The 15,912-nt window shown below is 52.7% G+C and overlaps 2 protein-coding genes and 1 non-coding gene across 10 annotated transcripts; all 3 read right to left on the reverse strand.

The window, feature by feature from the left end:
• Positions 1-18: 18 nt before the first annotated feature.
• LBX2 (ladybird homeobox 2) lies at positions 19-2,427 on the reverse strand. The gene is made up of 2 exons (XM_007523379.2): positions 2,143-2,427; positions 19-1,019 (listed from the first exon to the last, which is right to left on the reverse strand). The coding sequence occupies exons 1-2, from the start codon at positions 2,339-2,341 to the stop codon at positions 673-675; spliced, it is 546 nt and encodes a 181-aa protein (XP_007523441.1). The 5' UTR covers positions 2,342-2,427; the 3' UTR covers positions 19-672.
• Positions 2,428-4,122: 1,695 nt separating this feature from the next.
• Positions 4,123-15,549, reverse strand: PCGF1 (polycomb group ring finger 1). 8 transcript variants are annotated; one of them, XM_060187554.1, is made up of 10 exons: positions 15,329-15,549; positions 14,766-14,843; positions 14,240-14,345; positions 13,982-14,134; positions 13,564-13,635; positions 13,301-13,406; positions 13,109-13,142; positions 12,929-13,015; positions 12,722-12,802; positions 4,128-4,506 (listed from the first exon to the last, which is right to left on the reverse strand). In XM_060187554.1, the coding sequence occupies exons 2-10, from the start codon at positions 14,820-14,822 to the stop codon at positions 4,306-4,308; spliced, it is 897 nt and encodes a 298-aa protein (XP_060043537.1). In that variant the 5' UTR covers positions 14,823-14,843; positions 15,329-15,549; the 3' UTR covers positions 4,128-4,305. The 8 variants fall into 8 exon arrangements, 5 of the variants coding, with proteins under 5 accessions (XP_060043538.1, XP_060043537.1, XP_060043536.1 ...); XR_009548965.1 differs by lacking the exon at positions 15,329-15,549 and adding an exon at positions 12,307-12,412 and having other exon boundaries at positions 4,360-4,506; positions 14,766-14,974; XR_009548966.1 differs by lacking the exons at positions 4,128-4,506; positions 15,329-15,549 and adding exons at positions 7,235-7,373; positions 12,307-12,412 and having other exon boundaries at positions 14,766-14,974.
• LOC132537916 (small nucleolar RNA SNORA70) lies at positions 4,558-4,691 on the reverse strand. The gene has a single exon (XR_009549326.1). It is a non-coding gene; the product is annotated as a small nucleolar RNA SNORA70 (small nucleolar RNA).
• Positions 15,550-15,912: the final 363 nt, after the last annotated feature.

The raw sequence follows: 15,912 nt of genomic DNA on the forward strand, positions 1-15,912 counted from the left end.
GAATTGTGTGCAGTTGTACCCCTCTTATCCTATGGTTTTTGTCAGTGTTTCCTTTTTATAAATAAAAAGAAAAAAATACCAAAAAAAAAAAAAAAAGGCCACCAGTGGGAAGGGGTCAACTGAAGCTAACAACAGAGTCCCAGTCCCTCATCTCCTAGTCCCTGAGCAAAAAGCTGACAAACACCAGTGCTACAGATCCCACTGGATCCCTGGACTCGTGTCCAAATTTTATTTTTATTTATTTTCCAGAGCACCGCTCAGCTCTGGTTTATGGTGGTGCAGGGGACTGGATTTGGAACCTCAGAGCTCCAGGCATGAAAGTCTTTTCACATAACCATTAAGTTGTCTCCTACTCCCACCAAATCCTGACCTACGACGGGCATAATTACACTGTTCACATTGCAAAGTTGCTGAGTTTGAAAAGGGAAAAAAACAACGTTGAAAACCCACCCGTTTAAAGCGCTTGGTGCATGCCCAGTGTGGCATCTTCGCAATAACGAACAGGTTTCTATCTGGGAACTGAGGCGTCCGCGGTGGAGTCTAGGATTTTATTCTCAACAATTGCAAGGGCGGGGGGCATTTGCATTGCGGGCTGGGAGGATATCCAAGTGGGACCTTTCCCTCCACCCCGAGCTTGGAGGAGAGTGGAGGCGAGAGGCCGCCACCCCGGGGTCAGCCGTCCACCTGCACCTCCTCCTCTTCGGCGTGGGCTGCGGGCCTGGGGGTGGGCGGCGCGGGGCCAGCGGAAGCCTGGGGGCCGAGCACGCAAAGCGAGGCCAGGTCTGCGCGCAGCTCCTGCAGGTCCCGTCGGAGCTTAGCTCGGCGGTTCTGGAACCACGTGACGACCTGCTCGCTGCCCAGGCCCAGCCGCGCAGCCAGCCGGTCACGCTCCGCCGGGGCCAGGTACTTCTGCGAGCCAAAGCGCCGCTCCAGCTCCCGCACCTGCTGCGCCGTGAACGCAGTGCGGGACTTGCGCGGTCTGCGACCCGCGGGCCTGGGTCCCGAGCCCGCGGCACCTCCTGCGGGGACAGGGCGTGATCAGCCTCCAGCCTGCGGAAGTCCTGCAGGGAAAGCTGGGGCGTGGGGCTGGAGGAGTGAGAACTCAACCGCAGCGGGGCCAGCCTGAAGGGGCGCACTAAGAGGAACCCCCCACAGCAGTGCTGGGCTCCTGGCGGGGACAGGGGGCTGAAGAAGAGCGGGGTAGGCCAGAAGAGAGCGCCGGCCCTGGAGGAGCAGAGCAGCAGGTGGGGTCGCCAGGGGTGGGGTAGGGGCAGTCAAGCAGTACCAATGGCTGAGCGTCACAGGGCCCAGCTCATTCTCTCTTTAATATTTATTATTATTATCAATTATTATTGCCAGTGCACTGTTCAGCTCTGGTTTATGGTGGTTCAGAGGATTGAACCTGGAGCTTTGGAGCCTCAGGCATAAGAGTTTGTTTGCATAACCATTATGCTATCTATCCTCTGCCCCTCTTTTTTATTTTTTCTTCCTTCCTTGCTTGCTTTTTTTTTTTTTTTAACCAGAGCACTGGCTGATAGTGTTGGGGATTGAACCTGGTGCCTCGGAGCCTCAGGCATGAGTCTTTTGCATAATCATTATGCTGTCTCCTCCAACCCCCAACCCCCCACCCCCATGCTTGGCTTACTCTGATAGTACGCGCTCTCTCTTCGAGTCCCAGAGCGAGATAGTGGGGGGTACAGAGAGGCCAAGGAAAGGCGGAATCCAAACTAGCGGGGCCCAGTGGTCCTAAGGATCTTCTGCTTCTAGCGCGCTGTCATGAGCAGAAGGACTGGATGGACCACAGCTCAGGCACTAAGAGACTGGGACCTCGCCCTTTCTGAGCTACGATCCTCTAGCTCTTAACTTTATAGCTTCCGACTCAGGTCTTTTGTCTCCTCTACTGCCTTTCCCGGTCGCGACTGCCCCGCCTACAGCGATCGGATCGGCCCTTCCTTCTCTTCCACCCAGGCAGCCTACAGGGGTGGCCGCGGAGCCTGGGAACCGAGGGCAGCGCGGCCAGGAGTGGGAGATCCTGGTCCCCGCGCGTGGACTGAAGACGGAGTGACAAGAGGGTAGCGGCCGGGGTGCAGAGAGGGTGGGATTGTAGGGAAAGTGGGAGAAAGCCAGCTCAGCGCGACCTACCCAGCGCTGTGCCTTCGGAGGGCCGCGGCCGGCGCCCGTCCAGTCTGCCCAGAGTCACGCTGGTCAGCTCCTCCAGCGCGCACAGCGGCGACGCGGGGCCCCGCTCCGGGGGCTGCCCTGTCGGGGCAGCGCGCGGACCCAGGATGTCTGCGATGCTGAAGGGCGTGCGGGGTGTCCGAGGCCCGGGTCCCGAGTTCATGGCCAGCCCGCCACCCGCTGCGCTCGGCCGAGTAGCTGCCTGGGTCCCAGCGCGTCGGTCCCCCTCTGGGCCCCCGCCTCCGACCCGCCCCCCGAGCCAAACCCAAGACCCGTGCGCCCCTCCTCCTGCGCCCCCTCCCCGGGCCTCCCCTCCTTCGGCCACCGCGGGCCTGGCGCTGGTGGGTGTCCTGGCAGCTGCAGGACCGCTGGGTGGGGAGGCGCGGAGAGAAAGCGCCCCGGGACCCGTAGCCAGGCGCTCGGCGCTGCGGGGCACCCTCCCAGCGCCGCCTGGGGCTGTCTGCCTCGCCATTCGCTCAGGCTCATAAACCCGTTGGCAGTAAAATTGCTCTTCCCGGCCCCAACTGGAAAATTCTAAACAGGGAGATCAGAGCTGACTGCCCCGGGATCCCCAAGCTTAACTAGGAGGGACCTCAGTCTCCAGGCTTGGCCCCTGGCCTCCGCCTCCTCCCTGCGGGGTGCCCACGGCTGCAAAGTATTAGTGCTGCCCTGGAAGGGGGAGGAGGTTGGGAGAGCGACTCAAGACTTGGAAGAACCTGGTGGGCCAGAGGGACTACAGCCAAGATAATGGGTATGTGGTGAAGTGGCCAGAGCAGGTGAGTGAGGACAAGACACACGTTGAAGGAACCAGAGGCTCGACTCTCGGGAGGGAAAACACAACATACCAGCAGCTGACCCTATAGCCTGAAGAGTCTCTGCTTGGGAGCAGCCTGGCCTTTGCTGGAGGTCTTCTGTTACTCTACCCCTCTGTCTTAGATCTGTCTGGCTTTGTCTCCTTGTTAAACTTCTAGAGTTCAAGTCTTTGTTCTCCAGCCTAGAAAGGCTCAGAGGCCTCTGTGAAGGCTCCATTCTTCTTCTTCTAGCGTTTGCCCTTCTTCCGTAGCCAGTCAACAGCGTCAGGTTGAGCCTGATGTAAAGTTTCGAGACCTCCTTTGAATCTGGAAAGGTGGCAGTCATTGACTATGTGGGTCATAGTCTGTCTGTAGCCGCAGGGGCAGTTCGGGTCGTCTCTGGCTCCCCAGCGATGGAACATAGCGGCGCACCGGCCATGGCCTGTTCGATAGCGATTGAGGAGGGCCCAATAGTGAGGGGTCACTGATTAAAGAGGATGCCTGGTTACTTTTTTCATTCAGAGACAGATCGTTATCCAGAGACTCTCATGTAGAAGCCTCCCAAGTCTCAGGTTCAAGGCCCTGCACCACCATCAGCTCTAGTAGAGCAGTGCTCTGTAAAGAAAGGAAGAAAAAAAAAAAAAAAACGTGGGGGAGGCATCATAGCCATCCCCCTAAAGCTGAGGGGAGGGGTGTCTTCAGTTGTCACCACCCCACCATGTCCCCTGGACACTCACTTGAGCTCACCATAGAGGAGCAGGGAGGAGAAAGGACCAGGCCAGAGGTCTGGAGAGTGGGGGCTGCACAAGGCACCCAGGTGGTGGCCTTGTCTGGAAGGGACTCCATCTTGAAGAACAGATTTCACAGACCCAACCAGCGCCTGACACAGAAATCTCTGCCAATTCAGGATCAAATGCTGAGGCCAGGATAGTCACTCCTATTTAGCTGTCTGTCTCTCATCTCCTCTGTCTAGTCCTGGGCTGTACCTCTCGAACACCTCCATAGCTCTCCTTTGTAGGAAGAAGGCAGCTCTGGGATAGTGCTGTTCCACCACAGAGACCTAGTAAGGAAAGGGCTTTGTTCAAATACCACACCTCCACACAGCTGGGGATTCAGTCCAGAGACAGAGAAGCCACACCCCTAGGAACTCACCACTTTATTTTAATTTTTCTAAGCAGGATCTTGATTTATTGTAATTAATAAGGGACACCTCTGAGGCTCTCAGGTGTGCAGGGTCTGTCACTTGTCCAGGGGACTGCGGTTGGAGATGTATTTGACTCCACAGCCGCCTGGGATGAGGCGCGTTTCAGCCACCATGTCTTCAAATTCATCTGTGTTAAACTTGGTGAAGCCCCACTTCTTGGAGATGTGGATCTTCTGGCGTCCAGGGAATTTGAACTTGGCCCTGCGCAGGACCTCGATCACATGTTCTTTGTTCTGCAGCTTGGTTTGGATGGACATGATGACCTGGCCAATGTGGACTCTGGTCACGGTCCCCTGGGGCTTCCCAAAAGCACCTCACATCCCGGTCTGGAGCCTAAGATTAGGGGCAGCAGGAGGTCAGGCATAAAATGAACACAGTAGGAAGGTCTGTCTCCAGGGTCCCTTAAGGCAGCTGATACAAGCAACAGGCTGCATATACTACCCAGGAGGCTGCTGTTTGCAGCCACTGCACACCGGGCACCATGGGGAGGGTGGCATGGTCGGCTTAATTGGCTGCAGATGTTTTAATTTTTTATTTATCATTGAATAGAGACAGAAATTGAGAGGGGAGGGGAGCTAGAAAGGGAGAGACAGAGAGACACCTGCAGTATTGCTTCTTGCGAAGCTTCCCTCCTGCAGGTGGGGACCAGGGGTTTGAACCTGGGTCCTCATTCACTAGTGTGTATGCTTAGCCAGGTGTGTCACCACCTGGCCCTGGGAGTCACCTTATATATTTATTTATTTTATCATGAAAAGAGGTGGAAAGATAGCATAATGGTTATACAAAAAAGTTTTCATGCCTGAGGTACCAAAGGTCCCAGGTTCAATCCCCAGCACTACCCTAGGCCAGAATTTAGCACTGCTCTGGCAAAAAATAAATGCATAGTAACACCACAAAGATTGGGCTGGCTTCTCCTGTATAGTCCATTATGTCGTCTCTTTCTGTAAATCCTTATACCTCCCACACATGTAGTGGTCCTCTATGCTTACTGGTCTGTTTTTTTGGGGGGCAATCGGAAGCTACAGTTAGGATGCTCTCTTTTGTGGATCTGGAGCCAATGCCTTCTTTAAGAAGACAGGAAGGTACTTAGGGTACAGAGATAGTGGTGATCTAGGAACCTCAGGAGACCGGAAGCACTGATCACCCAGCTAGAAATCTTGTTGGCAGTCTCTCGTAGGTAAAGAGGAACCCCCATTCCAGAGTCACATAATGCCTTCATGGGAGACTGAGAACACAATCAGCCCAACGGGCCACTGCTGGGTCAGAGCAGAGCCCGACGACAGCAGAAAACTGAGCTACCTCAGGACCTTTATTCCTAGATTAATGGTGGGAGCAGGGAAGGATCAGGAGATATCCCCCTGGCTGGAGGGCTGATCCTGGTGGTCTCCCTTAAAGAAGTCCCCAGAAGGCAGCAGGAATTGTCTAGCCTGCAACTGCCACTCATGCAGCCATCATGTAGCTTTTATGTCTTTCTCTGCTCTCACTTGCTAATGTGTGTCTGTGGGGAGTGTGGTACCTCCTTCCAAGAACCTTTGCTTTCATGTTCCGGGAGGTGGCGCAGTGGCTAAGGCACTAGACTGTCAAGCATGAGGTCCTGAGTTTGATCCCCGGCAGCACATGTACCAGAGTGATGTCTGGTTCTTTCTCTCCTCCTATCTTTCTCATGAATAAATAAATTCTTTTAAAAAAAAAAGAAAAAAGAACCTTTGCTTTCTTCCCCTTCAGCTCTCCACCTCTCTGCTCCAGTGCAGAGGGGCTCAGGTAATGGAGTTGGGCCATCCCCTGAAGTAAATTTGGGAAGGAGAGAGAAGGAAAGACTAGTAACGGGAGGAGGCTGCTGACAGGAGAGCCCTGACTAAGGTCATCCTGGCTGTGAGGGACTTATCCAGACGTTGGTGGGGCCATAGAAAGGGGGTTTTCTCAGTGAAGCCTCTGGAACCTGAGCTGAAGAGAAACCAGATCCGCAGAAGGGGGTAGGAGGCGGGCGAGTGATTAATGAGAGAGATTAAAGAGATTAAAACTGGCTTTTGGGTCTGGGGGTCTCAGCTGTCTCATAGGTTTCCTCCCTACCCCAGCATCTTGGAGCCCAGACACTTGAAGTCCAAAATGAAGTACTAGGTAGTTATGCTCCTCTTTGGCCCAACCCTGCTACCCAGGAAGGGATGAGCTAGCCAGACAGGAGCCTTCCCTGCTCTCTCATGAAATTAAACAGCCTTCTTCTCCCAGCATTCAGACAATTCTTCAAGCTTTCCACTTCCTTAAATACCCCCTTCCCCATAGTCCCTTCAGACTTTTAAAAAAAATACATTTATTTATTTATTCCTTTTTGTTGCCCTTGTTTTATTGTTGTACTTATGACTGTTGTTGTTACTGATGTCTTGGTTGCTGGATAGGACAGAGAGAAATGGAGAGAGATGGGGAAGACAGAGAGGGGGAGAGAAAGACAGACACCTGCAGACCTGCTTCACCACCTGCGAAGCGACTCCCCTGCAGGTGGGGAGCCAGGGGCTCGAACTGGGATCCTTACGCCGGTCCTTGAGCTTTGCGCCACGTGCACTTAACCTGCTGCACTACCGCCTGACTCCCCCCCTTCAGACTTTTGGGGTCCCTCCTCCCCATGGGGCTCCCCACAAACCAACTTTCAGTTCCTCAGGAAGGGAGATCCCACTCTCTTCTACTCACCCCTTCTCACATTTCTCCTGTCTTCCACCTTTTCCCTTTTTCATAACCCTCCAGTTCCTTCTCATCCCCGGATACACACCTCTCACCCAGCTCAGCTTCTCTGGATGTTCCCCCATCCAGGGCTTCCCCCAATGGATCCCCTTCATCTTGGTGGCTAACCTACTTGCTAAATGACCTTTTGATCGCTGGATTCCCTGTCTTGTCCATTCCACTGAAGTCTGTGAGTGTATGAGGGCAACTGAGATGGAGGAATCCTCAGAATAATAACCTCTTGGTGGTGGATGGTAGACAATCTGTTTCTCCCCAACCTCACAAAAAGCTTTTATCCAGAGAGTAGTTTAAGAAGGAAATCCCAAGTAGAAGAGGATGGGGCAGGGTGTTTGACCATCTTACACACATTTTTTTTTAGAAAAAGTTATGTGGGGTGGGGGACATAGTATAATGGCTATATAAAGAGACTCTCACGCCTGAGGCTCCGAAGTCCCCTGCACCACCACAAGCCAGATCTGAGTAGTGTTCTGGTTAAAAAAAAAAAAAAAAGAAAGAAAGAAAGAAAGAAAGGAAGAAAACTTTATGTGAACACATTCAGACACTTAATTTTTAAAAACATAAACTTATTTTGAGAGATCAGAGTACCAACTGGTTTATGTAGTGCTAAAGCTGGAGCCAGGGCCTCACATAAGCAAGTGCTGTGTTCTGTCCCTTAGCCACCTCCACTCCACTGGACACTTAAAAACTTTTTTTTAACTTTTTAAAAAAATTTATTCCCTTTTGTTGCCCTTGTTTTCTTGTTGTAGTTGTTGTTGTTATTGATGTCGTCATTGTTGGATAGGACAGAGAGAAATGGAGAGGGGAAGACAGATAGGGGGGAGTTGCCTGTGAAGCGACTCCCCTGCAAGTGGGGAGCTGGGGGCTCGAACCAGGATCCTTATGGCGGTCCTTGTGCTTTGCACTGCCTGCATTTAACCCGCTGTGCTACTGCCCAACTCCTGACACTTAAAATTTTTAATTTCACTACTTTTAGGGCCTTGAGTCTGTGAGCTTTATGTTGGTTCACCAAGAGCTCTTCAGCCCCTTGCCATGGGGAGGCATGGTAGATACTCAGGCCTTCCCCAACACACAAATCCTAGAACAAGACACACTATTCCAGGCAACCCTTCTCCCCCTCCCACCCCCATGCCTGGGAAAGACTGGCCATACAAGGAACTAGTTCTCCTCTGTGCCACGGGCAGGCACAAATCTCGGTTCCCCCAGGTAAGCAGGGACTGAGGAAACAGCTAAATAGGAAAGGTCAGCAAGAAAGGGACTTGGCCCTGCAAGTGATGACTGACACCTCTGGGAAACTCTGGGAAATCAAGGGTACCCTCAAAGAGCCAACTGCAGATCTCCCTTCTAGGATTTATTTTGACTTATTTCATATTAAATCAACATGGAGAGTTTCATATGAAGAGAAGCCAGAGCTTCTCTAGTATATGCTAAATGATGCCTGGACTTGAACCGGAGACTCAACATGTGAGTCCTGCACTCTACCAGTGGAGCCATCTCTCCGACCACATGCCTCTCGTTGACTGTGTACATTTGTTCTGAGTCACAGAATCCTGAGAGAATCAAGACTTGAGTGATCCAGGCACAGGGTCTATGTGGGGCAGGGTGTGGGGTGGGGCAGTGTGCCCTGAGACTGAAGGAGAGGGGCATGGAACCCACAGCTGGCCTGCGTCTGCCACTTCTGGACACTTAGCAACTGTTCCCACTGCTGACGGACAAAAAGAAGGTTCTGCTGAGCTGCCACTTTACACCCATTCAGCCTTGAGGGCCTCCCACTGCTTCCTGACTGGAAGCAATGTCCTCAAAGGCTTCCCTCCCACTCACCCAGGTTCGTCTCCAGGTCTCCTGGCCTCCAGCAGTCTTGTTTTGACCAGACCTGAGCCACCACCAAGCCCCAAGCTGTTGCTTAGGTCCTTGAAGTCCACAGAAGGAGGGGGGTGTGGGTGGGAAGTTTAAAAAGGTTGAATGGACTGTGGTAATGGGGTACTGGTACTTTGGTGGTGGGCTTGGTGTGGTAACATACATCTTGAAGAGGTGTGAGGCTGTACCTTGAATCATACACACATGTGGCCTCGGAGGTGGTGCAGTGGATAGGGCATTAGATTTTCAAGCATAAATTCTTAAATTCAATCCCTGATGTCACATATGCCAGAGTGACACTCTGGTTCTCTCTTCCTCTCTTATTAATAATGAACGCTTAAAAAAAATTAAATAGTAGGTTGGGAGTCAGGCGGTAGCACAGCAGTTAAAAGCACATGGCACAAAGCTCTCAGACCGGCATCAGGATCCTGGCTCGAGCCCCCGGCTCTCCCCCTGCAGGGGTTTGCTTCACAAGTGGTGAAGCAGATCTGCAGGTGTCTGTCTTTCTCTCCCCCTCTGTATTCCCCTCCTCTCTCCATTTCTCTGTCCTATACAACAACAACATCAATAACAGTAATAACCGCAACAATGTCAAAAAAATAAGGGCAACAAAAGGGGGTGAAATAGCCTCCAGGTAGAAGCATCCAATAGCACAGCTATATACAAGATACTGTACAGCAAACCATAACAAAGGGACTTTTCAAAGTTAACCCAATTAACAAATAATGTGATGATAATGTTAACTATCGATTGTCTTTTTGAACCCTAAGACAGCAGGAACCTCACATCTCCACTATAGAGCCCCTACTTCCCCCACTCCTGGAACCCTTGGATAGGGCCCACTTTCCCGTATGCATCTCCCAATCCAAACCAAATAATATTGCATCCGCCGATCACAACCTAACCAACGCAACGACTGCCACCTCAACATGCTTCACCTCAGACTGTATCCAGAGACTTCACGTGTGGAATGACAACCCTTCAGCTTCATTACTTGGGTGAGACCTTTCCTTTTATAGTACACTCTAATTTCATCTCAGGTAGTTCACTTTCTAACAAAGTCCCATAACCTAGATATACACCAGTTTCTGTGAGAGAGAGCTTATGTGCACACGTATCCATAAACTACTGCAAAATATATACCTGAAGGCAGAAGTACACTAGAGTTTGCAGTGAGTACCTCCCTAACACTTCCTCTCCACTATTCCAAGCTTGGGATCCATGATTGCTCAACAAATTGTTTGGCTTCATATATATATTTTTTTTTTGGCTTCATATATTAACTCTCTTTTCAATCACCAGGTTCCAGATGCCACCAGGATGCTGGCCAGGCTTCCCTGGATTGAAGACCCCACCAATGTGTCCTGGAGCTCAGCTTCCCCAGAGACACACCTTACTAGGGAAAGAGAGAGGCAGACTGGGAGTATGGACTGACCAGTCAACACCCATGTTCAGCGGGGAAGCAATTACAGAAGCCAGACCTTCTACCTTCTGCAACCCTCAATGACCCTGGGTCCATGCTCCCAGAGGGCTAGAGAATGGGAAAGCTATCATGGGAGGGGGTGGGTTATGGGGATTGGGTGGTGGGAATTGTGTGGAGTTGTACCCCTCCTACCTTATGTTTTTGTTCATTAATCCTTTCTTAAATAAAAAATTAAAAAAAAAAAAAAAGCCTCCAGGAGCAGTGGATTCATAGTGCAGGCACCAAGCCCCAGCAATAACCCTGGAGGCAAAAATAAACAAATAAATAAAACAGTAGGGGGATGGGTGGTAGCGCAGCAGGTTAAGCACACATGGCAAGAAGCACAAGGACCAGAGTAAAGATCCTGGTTTGAGGCCCTGGCTCCGCAACCTGCATGGGGGGGGGGGGGGTTGTCACTTCACAGGAAGTGAAGCAGGTCTGTAGGTGTCTACCTTTCTCTCCCCCTGTCGTCCCCTCCTCTCTTGATTTCTTTGTCCTGGGTCAGGCATTAGGTAGCGCAGCAGACTAAACACACGTGGCGCGAAGGGCAAAGACTGGAGTAAGGATTTCTCTCTGTCCTATACAACAACAGCAATGCCAACAGTAATAACAACAAGGGCAACAAAAATGGAAAAAAATAGCCTCCAGGAGCAGTAGGTTCATAGTGTAGGCACCAAGCCCCAGCAATAACCCTGGAGGCAAATAAATAAATAAATAAATAAGTAAAATAAAACAGTAAAGGGTAGGGGTAGACAGCATAATAGTTATTCAAAGAGATTCTCATGCCTGAGGTTCCAAAGTCCCAGATTCAATCCCCCACACGACCATAAGACAGAGCTGAGCAGTGCTCTGGTTAAAGAAATAATAAAGCAGTAAGTAGGGGTTTGGTTTAAAGCAAGTACACAAACAAACACACACAGTTCCCAAGAGTATCCCCTCCAGCTCTACCCTCCTGCCCCTCAATCAGTCTTTTCTGGAACAAATTGCTTAAAATAGGGACATGCTCCAGTGAGCCTTTGACTCCCCAGATCGCACATAGGAAAAGAAGGGGGATGTTCTGAACTAGACACAGAAACATGCCCAGAGGCAGTGGCAGAAGTCCTGAGGGGCGGGGTTTCAGGGAGGAGGTGACTGTCAGGTCTTTAGAGACAGTTGGGTGGTGAGTGAGGAGAGGGAAACATTTCGGACACAAGGCCCACAAGTCTAGGAAACTTTGGGAATCTTGGTGGCTGTGCACAAGTGACCCTACAGGACCCCCACCCTGGTCCCCAGTGCACAAGAGGGCTCTTCCTTTTGGTCTGAGTCTTCCTCTTGACCTACAAGTTTTTCTGCAAGGAAGCAAACACAGGTGGACTATGTCACTGAAAGAGCACCTGTATCCACTTCAAGCCCCTGCACCCTTCCTCTTCACCTTACTCTCTCTCAAGTCTTCTGCCAGGATGAAACTTTAAACTTTAGAGTTAAGTTCTGGCAACATTCCTGTTGCCTACGCCATCCTGCCTGTTCCAGATTAGGCAGTACTACCCTTGGTTCCTTCAGGAATTCCCTAATTGGTCTCTGTCTATTATTGGCACAGTTGGTTAAGTTTCTGGCTACCCCAGTGAGAAGCCCATAAAACAAAGACACTGACTGGGTTTATTTTCTGAGCTCCGTGCTCATGGCTGAACCCCTACAAAGTTTGCTGAATTAACCAGTGGAGTTCAAATCTTCTCTCTTTCCTTTTGTTCCTTGTCACTGACTTTCTTCTCCTGGAGATGAGCTCTCTCTCTCTCTCTCTCTCTCTCTTAATTACTCTCTTTCCAGCCTGGCTTTATGAAGTCCAGATACCTGAAGACCTGCTGAATCTTGTATAGACAAGAACGTAAAGGCTCTTCCCAGAATGCAATTGTCAGTGGACAATCTTTACGATGTCACTTTTCTTTAGTCCGCAATGGCCACTGTCCATTCGACCGTAGCATCATCATTCTCCAGTTAGAACACTTGTGTTCAGGCCTGCACCTTATGCTGCAACATTCAAGGACAATGAAAGCTTCCCTCCAGAAAGCTTTCCCTTCACCAAAAAGAGACTGTTTCACTTAGCTCACCTTCTAAGTTTTACATGGTAGGATCCTCTACCTTTCTCCTCTGGTAATTCATCAAGGGATCACAGACATAGAGAAGCCCTCTTCACGATGAAACTCAAGAGGATTTCTGAGGGAAGCAGGGCACAGAACAAAGCATGAATGTGTAGCAGGACAAGGATAAAGAACTGGGGATGCTTTTTACAAGTTTTTATTTCAAAAAATAAAGCCACAGTTAATTTTACATAAATATCTGGGGAGGGAAGAGGAGGGGGAAGGGAAGAGGCAGGGGCTTGGCCCCTACCTCCTTTTCTCTTTCACACTGTACTGTAAAAGCAAAGGGGATGGCTAAGGAGAGAACAAGGGGAAGAAGTAGTTAGCAGGGACATTCTTGCCCACAAGCCCACCTCAGCCCACCTCTGCCCTGGCCCTGGCTCACCTTGCCGAACCAGCGGGAGAGCCATATCTGCTTCATGGTCATGTGATCAGGGAGAACTTCATTGTCAAAAAGGAGTTGTACCTAGGAGGGAGACGGAGCACACAGTCTTAGCAACTCTCCTGCACAAGCTCTGGTTTACCCCCCCCCCGATTCTCCCTCCCTTTTTGACCCCCCCACCCCCTCCCCCAATACTATAGGTACACTCACATGTTGGGGATTTAGCATCAAGCGGTGACACAGGACCCTTCTGAGATGGCGAACTTCAGCTCTAACAGAACACCGAACATATTTGTTCTGGGGGTGGGAAGAAAAGAGGTCAAGGTGTGTGGGGGAAGAGCTATGGGGTGTGAGTCTCCTTAGAGGGTCCCTCCCCTCAGCCCCTCTCACCTGCAGGATGCTTTTATTCTTGTCTTTGCCAGAACTGAGGGAAAACAGACACAGGTTAGGAAGCTCTGTTCCCCCACCCAAAGCCACAGATGCTCTCCTCAAAGAAACAGACACTTCCTCACAGCTTGCCCTCTTCCCAAGCCCCATCCTTGCCTTGGGTCACTGTCACTGTCACTTCAGACAGCCTCTCACCTCAGCCGCTCCAGGCACAGGCTCAGCTGCTCATCATAGCGATAGTAGTGGGCTTTGGAATGGTCGAAGCTGCTGAAGGGAAGGCCAAGGTTGCTCAGGGCTGGCTCTGAGAAAGACAGAGTTGTGAGAAGGGTGGCACACACTCTGTATCCCTTTTGTCTTCAGAGAGCAAAACTGGGCAGGAGGAACACTCCGGTGGTGGTGGTGGTAGTGGTGCTGCGGGGGCTTTGCTTTGCCTTCCCACAGCTAAGGGATTCATTTACCTTCCCCACTGGGCTGGGTGACCCGGTCTAAACCTCGGGACTGGTAGAATTCTCTAATCCGTTTCTCTTCACCTAGGAGAGAATAAGGATAAAATGGAGTAGGGGTGTTAAAAGTATCAGCCTGCCTTCAATCTTTGTCTCTCTAGCAGTAATCACCTTTTATTTATTTTTAAGTTATTGTTTTACCAGAGCACCGATCAGCTCTGGCTTGGGGTGGTGCAGGGACTTGAACCTGGGACTTCAGGGCCTCAGGGATGAGAGTCTCTTTGCATAACCATTTTGCTATCTACCCCCTCCCCCTGCCCTATAGTCAACCTCTTTACCTACACGATCCCACTAAAGCTCTTGTCACCTCAAGCTGCTATCCATAATCAGTTCTCAAGGGTCCCCTCAGAGTCGGGTCGGGTCAGCCACTCACTGTCTTGCAAGCCCGGCACGAGTTTGTATACAATGTCCTGCATGACCCGGTCCAGTTTAAGGTTGAGCAGCGGCTGTGTCTCGTGGATCTTGATGTTGCACATGGGGCAGTACTTGCTGGTCTGTAGATATTTCACAATACAGCTCTTGCAGACTGCAGGGAGAGAAACCCACCCTCAGGTCCTGTGGGAATCAGGATCACGGGGTGCTGCCTGGGTGTGGGGGAGACCAGGGCCGGGCCAGGGTCCAGTTCACTCACAAGTATGAAGACACTCTGTGATGGTGGTGGCATCCACGAAGTAGCCGGCACACAGACAGCAGACGATGTGCTCGTTCAGGTCTTTGATCTTCACTCGGACCTCCTCCTGCGGACACACCCTCTGTCACCGACCACCCAGAACCCCCAGCCCCAGCTCCTTCCCCGCCCGCGCGTCCCCGCTTCCAGCAGGTCCCATGGCCAAGCTGACAGCACAGCGAGGGATCAACTCCCGGGAGCGAACACTCCCCCCTCCGCCCAGCAGAGGGCTCAGCACGCAGCGGGGGCTCCCTTCACGCGCACTCGCCCGACCTTTCCCTCCCTCCCAGGGGATCCCGCACGACGCGGGCGGCACAATGCGCAAGCGTCCTAGCCTGGACTTTGGCAGCCGGTCCGCAAGCGCGCAAGCGCACTGGGCACTCTGTCCGTGCGCAGGCGCACTGGGCGCCCGGCCAGCCACCGCCCGTCCTCCGGCCGGCCTCAGTCCGCACCGCTAGCGGACCCCAGAAGAACCCTGCCACCCCGGCACCTCGTTCCGTAGTGGGTCCATCTTGTACACTGACTGGAGCTGGTTCCGAAGCCTCATCGCGATCGCAATCTGGCCCCCCTGAGGAGACGCCATCTTAAAGGCTGATCCCGGCCTGCCACTTCCGGTGCCGCCTGCGGGGTGGGATCTGTCGCCTAGCAACGAGGATCTAGGTCTTCTCTGATTGGCTGTCTCTGGTCGAGGCCCCGCCCATGCCCCTTTCTCCCCGTGTGCTTACCTGAGCCCCACAGGCCTCTCCCCCTCCTCAACAGTAATTGGGGGTGTGGGGGGCTAGGGGAGGGGTCCCATCTCGCTGACCTCCAGTAGTATTCATCATAATAGCCCCTTGCCAACCTCGGGACTAACTTTTGAAACCCGCGGAATATCAGCCCCTTCGCCTTTCCCCCAAAAGGTCGGTGGTCTCCGGCCGCCACCTCTCGGAGCAGTCAGTCCCCCGTGAGGACGACGCCCCCAAAAGACACCCTCCCCCCCGGGGGTCCTCCCCGGGCCGCGCCGCCCGCGTCCGCGGACGCGTCCCGGCAGGGAGCGGCACCCAGATGGCCGACCTCTCCCCGCGTCCGCAGCGAGAGTCGCTCGGGGCGCAGCGCAGCGGGGAGACAGGGGGACCCCTAGGCACTCGGCGGTGATCTCGCCGCCCCCTCCCTGCCGCCGGGCACTGGGGGGGGGGCGGGTGGCAGGCCCTGGTTAATGATGATGATTCAATCACCGGCGCCTGCGGAGGCCTGGGGCAGACTAATGCCGAGCAGATGCCGCAGGAGGAGGGGAGGCCGGGCGCCCCGCCTGCGCGAGCCGAGGCCCGAGACCTGCGCGGCGCCCCTGGGTGCGCAGTGCGCGGGCAGGCGACAGGCGGTGCAGGTGGCGGGGTCCCACGAAGTGCAGAGGCAGAGCTGGGAGGGAGGGCAGCGATCCCAGTGGAGAGAGACCCCGAAAGGCTTCCTGGAGGAAGGGGGAATTTGGGCACTTTAGAGGTGGGTGGGTGCTGAAGTGAGGGGCTGGGAGGAGGCTAAGGCTGGAGGGGAGTGGTAGAAGCAGCAGGTCTTCATGGAACTGGGACTTTTCACCTGAGGATAAAGGGGAGCTAGCTAAGAACAAAAAATTACATTAATACAGTTATCTGGGGGGCCAGGTG

Source organism: Erinaceus europaeus, chromosome 3, assembly GCF_950295315.1.
Source record: "Erinaceus europaeus chromosome 3, mEriEur2.1, whole genome shotgun sequence".
NCBI lineage: Eukaryota > Metazoa > Chordata > Mammalia > Eulipotyphla > Erinaceidae > Erinaceus > Erinaceus europaeus.

Coding starts and splice junctions, on each gene's coding strand:
- LBX2 (XM_007523379.2), bottom strand. CDS start 2,341: ATGAACTCGGGACCCGGGCCTCGGACACCCCGCACGCCCTTCAGCATC. Junction 1,020..2,142: donor CTCCGAAGGCACAGCGCTGG/GTAGGTCGCGCT, acceptor CTGTCCCCGCAG/GAGGTGCCGCGGGCTCGGGA.
- PCGF1 (XM_060187553.1), bottom strand. CDS start 14,858: ATGGCGTCTCCTCAGGGGGGCCAGATTGCGATCGCGATGAGGCTTCGG. Junction 13,636..13,981: donor CGTGCCGGGCTTGCAAGACA/GTGAGTGGCTGA, acceptor ATTCTCTCCTAG/GTGAAGAGAAACGGATTAGA. Junction 12,803..12,928: donor TGATGCTAAATCCCCAACAT/GTGAGTGTACCT, acceptor TCTCCCTCCTAG/GTACAACTCCTTTTTGACAA.